General features: G+C 44.4%; 1 protein-coding gene across 1 annotated transcript in view; it reads left to right on the plus strand.

The window, feature by feature from the left end:
* Positions 1 to 17,254, plus strand: part of LOC102372858 (cadherin EGF LAG seven-pass G-type receptor 1) — a 176,585-nt gene that overhangs the window by 9,425 nt on the left and 149,906 nt on the right. The window contains exon 2 of the mRNA XM_025193545.1: positions 2,292 to 2,930. Within this exon, the coding sequence (XP_025049330.1) occupies positions 2,351 to 2,930 (580 nt within the window). The 5' untranslated portion in view covers positions 2,292 to 2,350. The remainder of the gene's footprint in view (positions 1 to 2,291; positions 2,931 to 17,254) is intronic.

Genomic DNA, 17,254 nt, shown 5'->3' on the forward strand with positions numbered 1-17,254 from the left:
CCCCCCCGTGCTCCTGTGGGATGCTCCATTCATCCCACCATTGCAGTGTTCACGAGCTGCACCTGGTACCTCAAGATATGTAGAAAAAACATTTAAAGTTGTGTCTATGGCCAAGTAGCTGATTCTCCGAATTGGCGTCGAATCTTCAGATTTGGATCTGAAGATTTGGACCCGAATCGAATTGGGGACAGTGTTCTGAATCAACAAATCAAATCACTATCCCCAATTCGGGCCAAATCTGAATCTAAACCTAATACAGCCCATTTTACGCACCCGTATTGTAAGATCTTCACAAGGGGTTGTCTCTCACTTCAGTGTTTATACGGGGCCTGGTGTAGTAAAGTCCAGATCTCTGTTGGGGCTACTGTAATGCAATTAATAATTTGTGCTTTGTAATCTGTATTTTCTAAATAAAATATAAGCGATGTAAAAATGATAACCTTGATATTAGCAAGTGCATAGAATTAAATAAGAGGCTTTGATCTGGTTTTCATGACAAATTTGACACTGAATTATGCATTCATTATGTCGTTAATAATTGTGTGTCATAACAAAATGATGTTTAAGATTTGCAGAGCCATACTACAAATACAAGTAATAATTAACACTAATAATTAATAATTAATCACTTCCATGTCTGCTGCCCAGCATGTTATTACACTGTAATAAGGTTTAGTGCTGGCATCCCTCAGGTATCACTAGGCTGTATGAACATTTTGACCTGGGGTTCCAAAACAAACGTGAGGATGTGAAGCATTTGAAAAACATCATTACAAATGGAAAAGTTTAAAATGATGGATTCCATTACAGATTGGTTTGATCTGGGTCCATGTCTAACTCACCTGTAGATCCTTGAAGGAAATCAAATGTGATTTTTTTCCCCCTAAGATGACTTTTATTTAAAGCAGGAGTGGTCAATTATTTGGGCCCAGAGGCCACATAGGCAATTTTGATGAGCTGCCGCAGGCTGGTCAGCACCCCTTACCTCCCACCCCCACACCCCAAGCAGCCCATGTGTCCTGCCACCACCACCAGCACCCAGCAGCAGCTGAGTATGTAGCCTCAGCTCACCCTGCACCTGCTAGACTCGCCCTGGCCAGAGTGAACCAGCTCTGGAGCAGCTGGGATTTATGGGCATAGCCCTGCCCCTGGCTTGCCCCATGCCTGCTCTGGACTGCCTGCCCATGCTGAGCAGCAGCGGCAGTGGTCAGGGAGAATCTGCTGCTGGGTGTGATGGAAAAATGGCCACCCCCGCTTGATGCTGCTGGGCCTTTCTTACTGTGACCACCTGGAGCCTGTGCCTGGGCTGCCTGTGGCTCTTCTCCATCACCACCATCACCAGCACCACCTCTGGACCACCCAGTGGAATAGTGGTGGCAGTGGAGAGGAGCTGCAGGGCATCCCAGGCACAGGCTCTGGGCGGCCACATCAAGAAGGACCTGGCAGTGGTAAAAGGGAGACAGCCACTTTTCCCCCATGCCCAGAGGGTGGGCCAGGGTCAGGGCTGTGCCCGTAGGTCCCAGCTGGTGCACTCTGGCCGAGGTGAGGTGTGGGGTGGGCCAAGGTCAGGACTGTGCATGCAGGTCCCCTCCACTCTTCATGCAGCTGGGGCCAGTGGCAGCAGTAGCCTGAAGGAGCTACAACCACCTCCTGGGCTGCCCAGAAATGGAGTCCAGCTGTGGATTTGCTCCAATCCTTTTGCTCGCCCAGGGGCAGTGGGATGTGCTATAAACCAAATGGTGCCTGGGCCAGGTGGGACCGAAGGACCTGCTGTGAGCCAGACAAAGTCCGTTTGTGGGCCAGATCCAGCCCACAGGCCATATTTTGCCCACCCCTGATATTTTATCATATTTTGCCCACTCGCCTTGGTAATCTTTTTCTCGCATATTTCAGTTTCTTAAGCTTGAGGCTGCTGCTGGAGCTGAATTTTGGTCTTAAACTGTGGAAAGTGAGTTTCACAGCATTGCTTGTAGTCTAGAAATGACCCATGTAAGATCTGTTCTGTTCATATTATGCAAAGTTTCTTGCTCTTAACCCTGCCACATCAATCAGGTCATCAGCTGGTCTTGCCAATCTTTTCTAGTTGTTTGAGTGGAATGTCCTACCTGGTGTGATGGGACAATCCTGAACAGTGCATTCTAGATGTCCCTTGTACATAAATCCTGATTCTAGGGAATTTTTCTGTGCACAAACAGAAATGTTGAGTATGGCAGAAATTAGATAGGTTTTTTCCTCTCACATCACATAGAGAAGGTTGGTAGATTAACTGATTTTTTTTTCTCTCCCTGTAGATGGTGTTCACAGTGTTACAGCTCTCTGCACCCTGCGGGTGACTATCATAACTGATGACATGCTGACCAACAGTATCACAGTGCGACTGGAAAATATGTCCCAGGAAAAGTTTCTCTCCCCACTACTCTCTCTTTTTGTGGAGGGTGTGGCAACAGTGCTCTCTACTACCAAGGACGGCATCTTTGTCTTTAACATTCAAAACGACACTGATGTCAGCTCCAATATCCTGAATGTAACATTCTCTGCGTTGCTTCCTGGTGGCATTCGAAACAAATTCTTTCCCTCTGAGGACCTCCAAGAGCAGATCTACCTCAACCGGACACTGCTAACCATGATCTCTACACAGAGGGTCCTGCCTTTCGATGACAATATCTGTCTGCGAGAGCCTTGTGAGAACTACATGAAGTGTGTGTCTGTGCTGAAGTTTGACAGCTCCGCTCCATTTATTAGTTCAAACACTGTCTTGTTCCGACCTATCCATCCCATCAATGGGCTGAGGTGTCGGTGCCCTCCTGGATTTACTGGTGACTATTGTGAAACGGAGATTGACCTCTGCTACTCCAACCCTTGTGGCAATAATGGGCTTTGTCGAAGCCGAGAAGGAGGCTACACTTGTGAATGTTATGAAGACTACACTGGTATGTGTTTATCTTATCTAGTATACACATGATTTATACGTTAGACCATCAGCTGAGTCAGTTTTGTATCAAGCTGAAATTGCTCGCATTCTTACCCATAGGAAGAAAGCCTCTGACATGAGACTCTGGTAGAGTGAAGGCTTTTGTGTGTCACACTTCAGTTAGGACAAGTCCCATATCTACATGAAGAAGTGATTACAAGAATCACTTACTGAAAGCTTGAACCAAAGCCTTTATAGGAAATCATTTCAGTTGCATGATTTTTGCCCAAATTGTCTCATTTCTACAGAATTATTTTATATTTCTGTTTTGGGGAGGGTAAATAAAAGTGGACTTCTTGTCCCTGGTTTCTAGTTGCACATCTGAACTATCTTCCACTGCCTCTGAATACTTAAGACAACTCTGAATGCAGCATTTTATGATCGTTCAGCCCTTAGCTTCAACAGTTACTAGTGTTTATTATTTGCATTGCAATGGCACATGGAAGCCTTGATTATAGTCCAGTCAATTATTATGCTAGGTGTTGTACAAAGAGAACAAAGAGAAGATTCTTGCCCTAAAGGACTTGTGGTATTTTTCATATGTTTACATTACTGTATGTCAGTTGCAGTATATCAATATCTTGACTAGCACAGAAGGAAATAATGTCTCTCAGGATCCAAAAAACTCCTTTGTAGAAAATACATGCTTAAAAGAGCATAAGATATCTATAAAATTACTTCTTTTTGATATCTCCTCTATCTTAGACCTTTCTCTGTTAGCCTGTTGAGGAAGTTACTTTGTCTCATAATTTACTGGACAATTAGTGAAAGTTTAAAATGCTGTTCCTAGAATAGTCTTCAAGAGTATAGACAGCTTAAATAAATGTTAAGTGGAAATCTCATTGAAGCCAATGGAAATACTTATGTGCTTAAAGCTATTCATCTTCTTAAGTAATTTTGCTCTATCTCAAGACCTAAACTCTCAGTGGGCACATCTATGCATGCAGTTAATGCAAAGCAATGAACTCTGGAGTTTATTGCACCAGAGTCTATTGCTGCCGGGCATGCTGTTTGAATGTGTGCCTGGGACCACAGCATGTTGAGTGGGGTTGGAACACCTCCAGCTGCCAGGGAGCCCTAGGAGTCAGCCTGTCAGTCCAGGAATGGGACTGCCTGGGGCCCCTAGCTGGCAGGCAGCCCCTGCACTGAAGCACCTTCATGCCCCAGCCAGCCCCACCAGTGTCTACACATGCGTTGCTGTGGAGCAAAAACTCTGCTGAGTTAATTCGTTTACTCCAGCCTAATTGCTGTACATGTATAGATGCCAAGATGTATACTGCAGAGCTAGTTAGTCAATTCCATAGTAAACATCTCAGGTAGATGTGCCCACTAAAGATTTACATTAACATTGTAAAAAAGTACTAACTTGTTCTTGATTCATAGATGTTAGGATCAGAAGGGACCTCAATAGATCATCGAGTCCGACCCCCTGCATAAGCAGAAAAGAGTGCTGGGTCTAGATGACCCCAGCTAGATACTCATCTAACCTCCTCTTGAAGACCCCCAGGGTAGGGGAGAGCACCACCTCCCTTGGGAGCCCGTTCCAGACCTTGGCCACTCGAACTGTGAAGAAGTTCTTCCTAATGTCCAATCTAAATCTGCTCTCTGCTAGCTTGTGGCCATTATTTCTTGTAACCCCCAGGGGTGCCTTGGTGAATAAATACTCACCAATTCCCTTCTGTGCCCCCGTGATGAACTTATAGGCAGCCACAAGGTCGCCTCTCAACCTTCTCTTGCGGAGGCTGAATAGATCCAGTTTCTCTAGTCTCTCCTCGTAGGGCTTGGTCTGTAGGCCCTTAACCATACGAGTGGCCCTTCTCTGAACCCTCTCCAGGTTATCCGCATCCCTCTTGAAGTGCGGCGCCCAGAATTGCACGCAGTACTCCAACTGCGGTCTGACCAGCGCCCGATAGAGGGGAAGTATCACCTCCTTGGACCTATTCGTCATGCATCTGCTGATGCACGATAAAGTGCCATTGGCTTTTTTGATGGCTTCGTCACGCTGCTGACTCATGTTCATCTTGGAGTCCACTAGGACTCCAAGATCCCTTTCCACTTCCGTGCCACCCAGCAGGTGTAGCAGACCCCTACCACCAAATCCCTTTCTCCTTGCCCCCCATGTAGCCTAACCCACAATCCTTCTACCTCCTCATCCTTGGATTCCGTCTTGATGAGGGTTGACGTATATTGCTCACTGACATAGAGCGCAGCCCCTCCCCCTTTCTTCCCCACCCTGTCCTTTCGCAGGAGCGCTAGTTCATCCTGCTTGTTCCCCATGCTCCTAGCATTAGTATATAGGCACTTGAGCCCTGCGACTGGTGCCTTTGCTGCCCCCCTGCTCTGAGTCCCAAGGGGCCCTTTGTTTCTTACCTTCTTGTTTCTTACCTGTGTCGTAGTGCTGGCCTCCCCGTGGCTTTCAGGTTCCCAATGCTCTCTTTCTTCAGGCTGGGCTGTCCTTGTGGGTGCCACATGGTTTGGTGGTCCACAGCTTCCCCCGCCCTCATCTTCCCCCCTCCCCCCCGACGAGCCTAGTTTAAAGCCCGCCAGAGGAGATCCGCCAACCTAGAAGAATAAAAATTGATAAAAATTTTATGAGTGACATAACTGCCAGGAAACAAGACCGATACTTAACTGGATGGTTAAGAATTTGTTGGATAAGTGTCTTTAAGAACATAAAAGTTCCTGCTGGCTTCTGCTTTATTACCTGTTAAAAATTCCCCGTTTTGAAATATTGGAATTTATTCCGAAGCCTGCAGTATTTCTGAAACCAGAATGTTGTTTAAGTGCATCTCTTGCAGACCAGTGTGTCCATTGGGGTGTTCATTTCATTTTTTAAAATAAAACTGAAGTAATTCCTGAGTATTTAATCTAGAACTCAATCATACTTTGTGAAAGACAGTGAAAAAACTTTCAGTAATAGCACTGGGGAGGAGAGAGTGCACCTACTCAGTATGAGTCTATGTAATAGCAAAAGCTAAGCAGAATGAAAGAATATAGAGTGAAAGGATGTAGAAGCCAAACAAATTGTTGGTGTGTATGAATTATGTTTGTGGCATGTGCAAATAGAAAACATGTGTTTACTTTCCTGAAGTACTCAGATTTTAAAGACACTTTTTCAGTCTTTTTTACAACAAAAAGGAAAATAGTAGATTATTTAAAAAAATAACTAATTTCTTGTGCATTTTAAACACCTAAACATGAAATATCTAAATAATAATCACCACAAGTATTTCATGTAGGGATATTCTAAGATTTTTTTTAAGCACATCTCAAATTAATGTATTTAAATATGGGGACAGGGACCCAAAGCTGATGACTACCTGTGATCATGTGCTGGGGGAGGGGGGCAGAGGGGAGGAGTAAAGCCAGATAATAGTTGAATGGTTTTGCAGACAGCCAGGTCCTAGTATCTCCTATCTTTGAAACTTTACACACCTAGGAGAGAATGTTTGTATACTCCAAATTCCTCCAACTACCATTCAGAACTGCAGCCTGAAAGCCTTTGAGACCAGACAGAGAAAACCAGTGCATCATTTAAGGCATTTTCCTCCATTAGATGTATAAAACTTGAAGCCAGTAGCATACATGATAGTCTAAATCAGGAGTGCTCAACCTTAGCTCATGGGCTAGATCTGGCCCCTGGAGCCATCTCCCCACAAGTCCAAAAAGTTGGTGGTGGAAGTCACTGCCCAGCTGCAAAATTTCTGCAGACTGCATAGTGTGGCCCTGAAAGCTAGATTGGGCACACAGGGTGACCTGGACCCAATTCAGGTACAAAATGGCAACACGGGGCCTGGGACATAAGGACCTGATCCCAGTGCACAGTGCTCAACCCTAGTGCATGCAGCCAGGTTGGGGTGGCACAGGGCACTGAAGCTTGGTCCAAGCATCCACGGGCACCGTGGGGCCCAATACAGTCAGACAGACGCTGGCCAAGGCTGTGCAGTGCCTTATCTGGATCTGTGGGACCAGGAGGGGGCAGCACGGGGCCCAGTTCTGGTGCACAGGGCCTGATCCAGCCTGCATACTGGCTCTGTACCACTTATTTTACCTGTAGAGCCAAAAGATTGAATGCCACTGGTCTTGATAGCTTTCCAGCTCTTTCTTTGGTGTTCTCCTGAGACCTTCTTGTCCATGTTCCTTCTTTCCTTTAAGCCCCTAGCAAACTCACTTTATCCAGTCAGTGCATAAGTCTGATATTTTTAAGAAATGTGAGTACAAAAGTTTATATATCTAAATGTATATGCTTGACAGGGCTTTATTTAAGTCAGGGCACATGGAAAATCTTTCCAGTTCCTTTGAGTGTATAGTTTACATGTTAAAAATTACAGGATATGGTGGAGATGTGGGCAAGCCAGGGAATATGTTAGATCACCGGGGTACCAGACCAGAGACAGGAGAATGGGGACCTCTACAAGGGGGACATCTAAAATCCAGGAGACAAACTTTAGCTTAATCATTGAAGCACTGCTATATCAAGCTACAAAGACAGAGTTTTGTATTTGTATATCGTATTTGAAGTTTGGGGAAAAAATATTTTGCTGCCAGTTTCTCTATGGGTGATTTATACTACAAAATGCATCATACAATCCATGTTCCACTGAAAGCAACTGACAATGTATAAATTATATAAAGTATTAGGAAATATAAAGTACATTTTAAAACCAGGTAATTGGATTAAAAAATATTTAAATAAAAGTTGTTATGACCAGCAAGGTTCATTAAACAAAACATTGCATATAAATAAATGTAATTAACCTATGCGCTAGATTTTTGAATAATCTTTGTTTTCATGTGTCAAATTTTAGATTTATAGATTGTAAGGGACCTTGGAAGATCATTGGGTCCAGCACCCTGCACCAAGCAGGAAAGATAACTGGGGTCAGGTGACCTCAGCAAAGTGACTGTCTAGTCTCCTCTTGAAGATTTCCAGGGTAGGTGATCGCACCACCTCTGGAAGGAGTTTATTCCACAGTCTAGACACCCTGACTGTAAAGAAGTTTTTCCTAATGTTGAGCCTGAATCCTAATGTTGAGCATGAATTGGTTTTCCAGGACGCTATGGCCATTACTCGTGGTTTTCCCCTTGGGTACCCTGGTAAACAGTTGCTCACCGAGCCCTTGTAATCCCCTAGTGTAGCGGTAAGATGCTACTAGGTCCCCTCTCAGCCTTCTTTTCCTCAGGCTGAAGAGTCCCAGATCCCTCAGCCTTTCCTTGTATGGCTTGTTCTATAAGACTCTGATTATAGGGATGGCTCTTCTTTGGACTCTCTCAAGCTTGTCCATGTCCTTGTTAAAGTGTGTGCTCAGAACTGGATGCAGTACTCCAGCTGCGGTCTCACCAGTGCTGAGTAGAGCAGAAGAATCACCTCCTTGGTTTTGCGAAAGATGCATTGATTGAGGCATGCCAGAGTATTATTTGCCCTACTGGCTACAGCATTGCTGTAGGAATATCTTTGCTAGAGATTAGGAAATATAAAGTACATATTAGGATATTAGGAATATCTTTGCTAGAGAACTCTGTAAAAAGATCTAGCCTGACTAAATGAACATTTCTATGCTTGCAGGGGTTTAGGTTGTAGCTGTGTTGGTCTAAGGATATAGGCAGACAAGGTTCCTTGGGTGAATTTGATATCTTTTATTAGACCAACCCAAATGGTTGGAGAATAGTTATTAAGCAAGCTTTCGGGTTCAAAAACCCTTCATCAGGCTAAGGAAGCTGCAGCAGTTGGTGTGTGCTCTTCCTGGATGGAAGAGGGCAGTTCCCAGCCCAGCCCAGCCCCTGGCTTGTTTACTTTTCATTCCATCCAGGAAGAGCACACACCAACTGCTGCCAGACAACAACTGCGCACCAGAATGAACGCACACCGGAAATCCATCAAAGTCAGAAATACCCAATTACCGGTGGGGGCACATTTCTCACAGGAGGGCCACTCTCTCTCCAGTCTCTCAGTCCTGATCCTCAAGGGAAATTTACACAACACATCCCAGAGACGAGCCTATGAGCTCCATTTCATCAACCTGCTGGATACTAGAGATCAGGGACTAAACATAGACATTGGATTTTTGATACATTACAATCTGCCTGGCAGCTGACTCCCCAGCCCAGCCCAGCCCCTGGCTTCTTTACTTTTCATTCCATCCAGGAAGAGCACACACCAACTGCTGCAGCTTCCTGAGCCTGACGAAGGGTTTTTGAACCCGAAAGCTTGCTTAATAACTATTCTCCAACCATTTGGGTTGGTCTAATAAAAGATATCAAATTCACCCAAGGAACCTTTTCTGCACATTTCTATGCTTATAACTATGCAACAAATTAGCTGATTTATTTGAAACTATTCTGTACTCATAGGAAATATGGCATAAATTTGAAAGGGATATACTGTAATATTCAGATATAAGAAAGAATCAGTTTTTACATTAATTCATCAGCGCATCCTTATTGTATTAAAAAAAAACATTTTCACATTTGCTAGCTGTGTATGCTAGAATGACCAAAAGTGAATCATGAACAATGTGTTCCCCCGGCGGCTGGGGGGGATGACGGCGGTGGTGGGAGCGCAGCAGCGGTAAGCGGGGGAGCTCCCGCAGAAGCCACTGGCGCTGTTGGCAGTGTGGGGAGGGGTGGCGAGTGCCGACCAAAGGTCGGCGACCACCCGCAGCCACCACCAGCAGCGTCAGTAGTGGCCAGGAGGGATCATGAACCACCCGGAGATGCAGGCGGCAGGGTGGTGAGCGGCAGCACCTGCAGAGTCTGCAGTGCCTTTTTGTAGACTCGCATGCACCCTCTATGCATCACCCTTGCAGGTAACAGTGCTGACATTTGAATTGGCATATTAGTTTTTAAAGCTATCCATCCAGGAGTGCAGTGCTGTTCCTTTTCAAGATGAATGGAATTCATAGTCCCTCACTTCTATGACATAGCCTCTTTAAGTAAAATGATGGTTGAGGGAGCAGCAGACAAGCTGGAGAATGGGGCCTTAGTGCCAATCAGATAGCTACATCCTGAACAGATAAAAACCCAGCTGTTGTCTGACTTTGGAAGAGGCCCTGCAGAGCAGAACTATGCCCATGGCTACTGGTGTTCTGGAGAAGTGAGCTTGAACACAGGGCCAGTTTAACCCTTTAGTTAGGCCCTAGGCCAACAAACTCCTGGGCCCTGGACCGGTCAAGACCCCTTTCCCCACCCCGGCGCTGCCACCACTGGGGAGCGGGACTTGGAACCACTGCTAGGAAGCAGCCACCATGGTGACAAGGCCGGTTGAGGGGAAGGGAGGCGGATGGGGTCATTAGCGCCTTCACCACAGAGGGAAGGACTGGGGTCCCCTGCAGCTCAGGGCCCTAGGCATGTACCTAGTTTGCCTATGTGTTAATCCAACCCTGCTTGAACAACTGACAGTTGCATGCAGGAGAGCTGTGGATTTCTACTCAGGGGAAGCTATATACAGCCTGTAAAGGAGGGTAGTAGAATCCTTTAGCCAACAAATTGATAAGAATACTACTTTATTCCTGTTTTATTGTTAAATGCTGACTATAAGCTTTAAGTATGTGCATCCTGGTTGAGTTTTTGCTTTAGGCCAAACATTGCATTATTGTACATATCTTTTTTTTGTTGCTGTTGGCAACATACAGTGGTGATTAGCCAGAGCTTGGGGTTTTTTCTTTGCTTACAGAAGTGGGTTGAAAATGTTATCAACAAATAATCCATTATCAGAAATGTGCTTAGAAATATTTCACAGAGTAATCTAACTACTTTTGGCAGAGATCTCCATCTCCTTTATTAAAAGAAAAACAAACTTACAGTATTTTATTTATAATTTTGTGTTCTAAATAAAACAAAACACTTAACAGTTTCAGATGTTTGACTTGTATCTACGGTTATTTTATTTTTAAAATGTCTATAAAGGTATAATTTGTTGTTTAAGACTGCTGTTTTTAAATGTAATTATTACTTCAATTATTTGGTACGTTTCAATAATAATACTGCATGTTTACTTAAATAATGCAACAACAGTAAATCATTATGAGTAAAAGAGAAATTTGCCCCATGGTATGCATAAAAAATTACTCAAATTGAAAGCTGAGGAATGCTGGCACTGTAAAAATGTTATACTGCACTGAACTCAGTGCTATCAGAAGCTGAATCTTCAAATGACCTTAAAAGATGGGTTATACCGATTGGAGTGGTAATGCAGCCAACTTTGCAAGTTTGAATACATTGCTTTTCCTATTGTAAATCATGTTTAGAAAAATACAAGACAATAATACATTCTATCATTTATTTGATAAGAAATAATAATGTTGATATACCTTATTTACTCAAATATAAGATAACCCTGAATATAAGATGACCCCCCCAATAATTAGGTTATATATAAGGAAAATGTATACATTTGTTATAATTTTCCAGATAGAGAATCTAAGTATTGGAGGGTGTATTGAATCCCCACCCCACCCTGCTACAGCATGGAAAACAGTGGCTGGGGATCAAGTAGCTCCCTTGCCCTCTGCCTCACCCACTTCCCCCCCTGCAGCCTTCCTGCCCTGTTTGCCCCCAGCTCCCCACAGTCTCTGACCCTCTCCTGACTCCCCTCAGTCCCTGCCTCTTCCACCCTGCTTCTTCCAGTCTCTGCCTCTTCCCCCCCTGACCCACCTTACTGTCAGATGCTGCTCTGCTGGGAGGCCCGCACATGGAAGCTCTCAGTGTTGGTGCTGCTGATTGGCCGGGCAGGGGAAGGAGTTTCCACATGCTTTGTGCCCAGGAGAGACCCCAGCTCCAGCCTGAGCTGAGCTGCATCCAATAGTAAGGGAGAGGGAAGGAGGGGCAGAAGCTGCTGTGGGTCTGACTTTGGCCCTGACCTGGAGTCAGACCCACAGCAACTGGAGTCAGAGCTGCAGCAACTGCCTGCTCCCCACTCCACTTTGTACATGAATATAAGATGAGGGGCTCTTCCCCCCCATGCGTATTGGGAGGTGAAAAAACCTCCTCTTATATTTGAGTAAATATGGTATCATAACACAGGCATGTCCCAGTACAAAATCACTCCGGTCATCTGTTAAAAATATACAGTAGTATTTATTTCCTCTAGAAGATAAGTATGGATTAATAGGGTGGAATTTCCTTCTTTCCCCGTCACTCCAGCTTTGAAGGTCTCCATTTGTTTTCATGTAATTATTAGTAATTTATACATGATGAAAGTTTCTCTATCTGCAGGAGTCTTCTGTTACTAGCACAAAGGTAAAATGAACTTTTGCAAGGTATTTTTGAAATTTGAATACAGGCTAATTACTGATTACCTGGAATTGGCTTCATTCCTTGGGATGTAAGGAGGTGAGTGAACAGGAGACAGAAGTTTGCAATAATTTCTTTAGTGGGCCCTGTCTATAATTCTGTGTTTTGTACAAGTCTGAGCACATTGGTAAACAGACTGAATGCAGTAAGACTTCTGATAATGCCAAACATTTCAATGGAGTTATGTACGTGACCAAGGGCCTGAAGGATCAGGCCATATGACAGAATGTAATTTAAGTTAAGCAAACAAGTTTAATTAACATTAAGTACAGTGGAAGAATGCCTTTTTAAAATTGTATTTCCTAATTCAGAACACTGAGAGCTAAGGAAGCTGTTGCCCTGGGCAGTCTGTTCCACTGCCTCACTGTTTGAATGGTAAGGAAGTTATTCCTGATATATAATTTAGATCTATTTAGCTGAAGTTTAAAGGCATTGCATCACATTATAGCCTCTGAAGCAAGGGAGAACAGTTGTTCTTCCCCTTTTTCATGGCAGTGTTTCAGATGTGACATTTGAAAACTGCTATTATGCCCCACTGTAATCACCTTTTCTCCAAGATCAACATGCCTGGTTCTCTCAGCCTTTCCTTGTGCAGTGTGCCTTCCAGCTCGTATGATTTTTGTTGCTCACCTGTGGACCTTCTCTAACTTTGCCACATGTTTCTTAAAATGTGGTGTCACTAGTTGGATAGCCCTGATCAAAGGCATGTAGTACTCTTGATCAGGGCTATCCAGCTAGTGACTGTTTGTGGTCCCTGAAGGATCAGCATCTGGCCTAGAGGCCTGGGGGGTGCCCATGCCTTGTGTGTGGCTGGGATGGGTACTAGGCTTCTTGGGCTACTGGAAGGGGTCTAGTGCCTTATGTGGCCCCCAGGCCCCCAGGTGCCTGGAAATTGGACAGCCGTGCTCTAGATGAGGCCTCACCAGCATGGATTAGATGATCACCTCTGATGTCTTGTGCTTAAAACTCTTGTGGATGCCACCCAGTCAGTTATCTCCCATTCTATATTTGTGCTTATGATTATTCTTTTCTAGGTGTAGCATGTTGCATTTATCTGTGTTGAATTTCATCCTGTTTTCTCTAACCCAGCTTTCCAGTCTGAATTCTACTCCAATCCTCCAATGTTTTTGCAGCCCTTCCCAGTTTCATATCAGCAACAGATTTACACAGGAAGCTTGCTGTTCCAGCATCCAAATAATAAACACATCAAATAGTACTAGGCCCAGGACAGACCTCTGTGGTGAGCAAAAGTAGAGATTAGAGGTCTTTAAAGCTCTTATGCTGCGGTTTTTCTTTAAACTTTGTTTTCATGGTTACCCTGTTGACCTGGAAAGCCATAGTGTATTACCTCACCTTACCCACAATATGTTCCCCTTTCTCCATTCCCATTTTGTGTTATGGAGAATATAGTTATTGCCAATGTTAGTTTTTTAAGAGCTCTATTGCAGTGGCATCTAGGAGCAGCGACTAAGTGGGATGCAGTTGTAGCAGGTGCCAAACAACCATACAGTAAATAATAGTTATCTTACAAAGGGCTTTCTAGCTATTATACAAACCAGAACAGATAGACAAGAAAAATGAGTGGGATTGCGTGGAGTGGGGAAGACAGGGTAATCTGCAATAGGATGTTTACTGTTCTCAATCAGTCAGTAGAAATGATCACAGCTTGCTTCTTGTGTAAAGGAGGACCTGGTCTTCTCATTGCATCTTAAATTTCTTATGTTCATATTGTTTGTGTCTGAGAAGTTTTACTATTTTTATATTTCATTGAGTACATATGTATGCAGACTAAAATATAGCAGTGCATTTTTTTGGCTGTAAAATTAGTGCTACTGCACACTTACCTTTATAATTCTGTGGTTCTTAGCTATTCAAAGGAAATCTAAGCCAGAGGACATAATTGCACTAATAATTAGGGATCTACCTAAGTCATGGTGAGCAAAAGGAATTTTCGCAGGCTGCTCATGGTGCAGGGAGCCGATTTTGCCACCTTTTTACGGCAAATTTACTCCTTACCACTGACTGGCTGAGGGGCCTATCCGTCATATGACTCTACCCCTTTGCCACTGATTGGCCAAAAGTGTTGTCTGTTGTTCAGCTCCGCCCCTCACTGCTGATTGGCAGAGAGGGTTGGGGCCATGCAACAGGCAGCCCTCTCAGCTAATCAGCGGCAGGGAGTGCCTGCCATCTTGGCTGCTCCCCTTCACACTGGCATCCTCCCCTCCCATCCCCCCCGCAGTGGGCTGTGAGGCTGGGCTGCAACAGCAATGAGGACCGCTGGCTCCCACTGGGAAGCCAGCATTTTATTTTTAGTAATGTTTTTTTTAGGTTTTTTTATTTAGTAGATTTTGTGGACAATGCCTGATTTCATGGTTCTGTGAAATCCATGAAATTGTGAATTAAGTACATTCCTAGTAATACCACTTAGAAACAGAGGTTTAACAGGACAGCTCCCGCCACTAGTACCATGGCCAGTCAGTAGCAGCAAATGTTATTTCTGCACCCTCCTCGCAGCCCAAGTCACTTGGGGCCACTGCCCTAGTTGCCCTCCAGTTAATTATGTTTCTGCTTAGATATTCAGAGAATAATAAAATATGTATTTCTCTAAAAGTCTCATCTTTTACATTTATTAATATTTTATTTTAATGAGTGATCCAAATCATACTGGAAAGCCCCATTCATATTCTTTAGCAGATACAGATGCAGCAAGTCCTTAGTGCAATTAGGAGCCTTTCAAGCAATTTACAAAAGTAAGAGAAAATGAAGAGATTAAGTCCTGTGATATCTTTAGTAATTTCTGTTCTCTAGCCAAAAACATGATGTTTTGGTCTCCATTTAATAATAGATTCTAATTTTTCAAGCCAAGTAGACTTACCTGGAAGCCTTTCAACTTCTGAGTCCAGAAATCTGGCACCATGGGTAGCTTATCTTGGACAAGGATAGCTGGAATTCTGCAGCCAATCTAGTTTTTGTTTTGTTTGTTAGAGACTAATTTTCACAGTGGTCAAGATAACCTTTACACTGTTTTCAATATCATAGCTATAGTAATGATTAGGCCTGCGTGAAGCGGCTAGTATTCAACTCAGATTTGGCCGATTCGGGGGACAGTGATTTGTTTCAGTGATTCTGAATCAGCCAAATCTCCGAATCACACAGACCCATCCCTCGCCTGCTCTCCCAGCCCCGGCAATGGCTATCCTGCCCATCCCAGCTCCTGGCACTTTGGAAAAAAAAGCCCCAGCTCACTGGGTGCTGCCGGGCAGGGGAGGCGATCCCCATTGTACCCCATTGCCCCACGCTGTGTGATGGAGCCTCACAACTCCTCTCCCCCACACTGTCCCAGCCCCCCACCCCCCATGACTGCCCTGCCCACCTCAGCTCCCAGCCCTTTAAGAAAAAAAACCCAAAAAAACCCTGCACTCGCCAGTTCCTGCCTGGCAGGGGGCAGGTGATCCCCACTGCCCCACACTGCATGGGGGGGCTCTTCCACAAGCCCCCGCAAGCCCCGAGGCCACTGCAGGAGTTGGTGAGTGTGGAGGTTTTTTGAGGGTTTTTTTTTTCCTTAAAGGGCCAGGATGGGGTGGGTGGGACACCCATGGGTGTGCTGAGGGAGCGAGTGGGGGTCGGGGGGCTCGTGGCAGAGCCCCCCATGCAGCACGGGGTAGTGGGGGACAGTGGGGATCGTCCCCCAGCCAGGCAGCACCCGGTGACTGGGGGCATTTTTTTAAAGGGCCGGAAACTGAGGCCAGTCGGGCAGCCATGGGGGAGGGGGGAGCGGGCGGGAGCGGGAGGGGGCTAGGGGAGCAAGCAGGGGATGGGGTCTGGCAGGGGTCCCTCCCTGGTCCCCTCCCCCCTCCTCTAGCCCCCGCCTCCTCCGCCCCTACTTACCAGCTCTGAGTCCAGCTCCAGCTCCCTGCTGCAGCAGGTGGCGAATGCTCGAATCATCGAAGCTCTCCGAACCTTTTCTGAATTGATTTGGAGAGCTTCAAATCAATTTGGACCTTTTGATTGGTCTCCTGATTCAATATGGATTTGGAGATTTAGCCACCGAATCGGGCTGAATCTCCTCCGAATCGAATCAGCACCCAAAGCTTCACGCAGCCCTAGTAATGATAGCACTTTCAAACAACTTTCACTGAGCTCTTCGTTGACACATAACAACAAAGAACAAATTATGTAGTTCTCAGATATTTCTCTAGAGCTGTACATTTTGAATGCTTAATTGACCATTTCTATCCATCTCTAAGGGCAGATGTTATGGGTAATGTGATGGAACATTTAAAAAAAATTATAGTCCTATTACCACTTTCTTTTTACTGTCATAGAAATACTTTTGTCCTAGTTTTCAAAGCAGTAATGCTAATACCTAAGTGCATATCTAAACAGTGTTTTATGTTGAAAATATATTGAAAGCAGTAAAAATGTTTCCTATAGTGATGTAAAAGTAATTGATTATTTTTCAGCAGATTAACATGTATTAATTTCAATCATGGAGCATGACTTATGTCATTTTAATAACTTATACAATGTAGCTTTTCTAACTTGGAACATTCTAAACAGTTTTGTTCTTTTCATTTATTTAAAATGCTCTGATAACCTAGTTTATATCAAAGTGCATGGGAGTGCTGAGTATTGCCTTTAATTTCTTGGATTTTTCCGGAAGCCTTGGAAGGATATTGGTTATTTTTACTTTTACTTCCAAGATACATGTGTAATTGGAAAGTTCATTTAAATATTTGTACTCTCCTAAAATAAGAAAATCTATGTCATATAAAAGGCCTGCTCATTTCTCCTCTGCTCTAGTGTATTATGCTACCATTATGGTCCTTTTTATAGCTTTGAGTACTCACATGCCAGATTAGGTAACAGTCATATAGCTCTAATTCATAGATTCATAGATTCATATTCATATATTCATAGATTCATAGATGTTAGGGTCGGAAGGGACCTCAATAGATCATCGAGTCCGACCCCCTGCATAGGCAGGAAAGA

This window comes from Alligator sinensis, unplaced genomic scaffold (assembly GCF_000455745.1).
Source record: "Alligator sinensis unplaced genomic scaffold, ASM45574v1 scaffold1061_1, whole genome shotgun sequence".
In the NCBI taxonomy this organism is placed as follows: domain Eukaryota; kingdom Metazoa; phylum Chordata; order Crocodylia; family Alligatoridae; genus Alligator; species Alligator sinensis.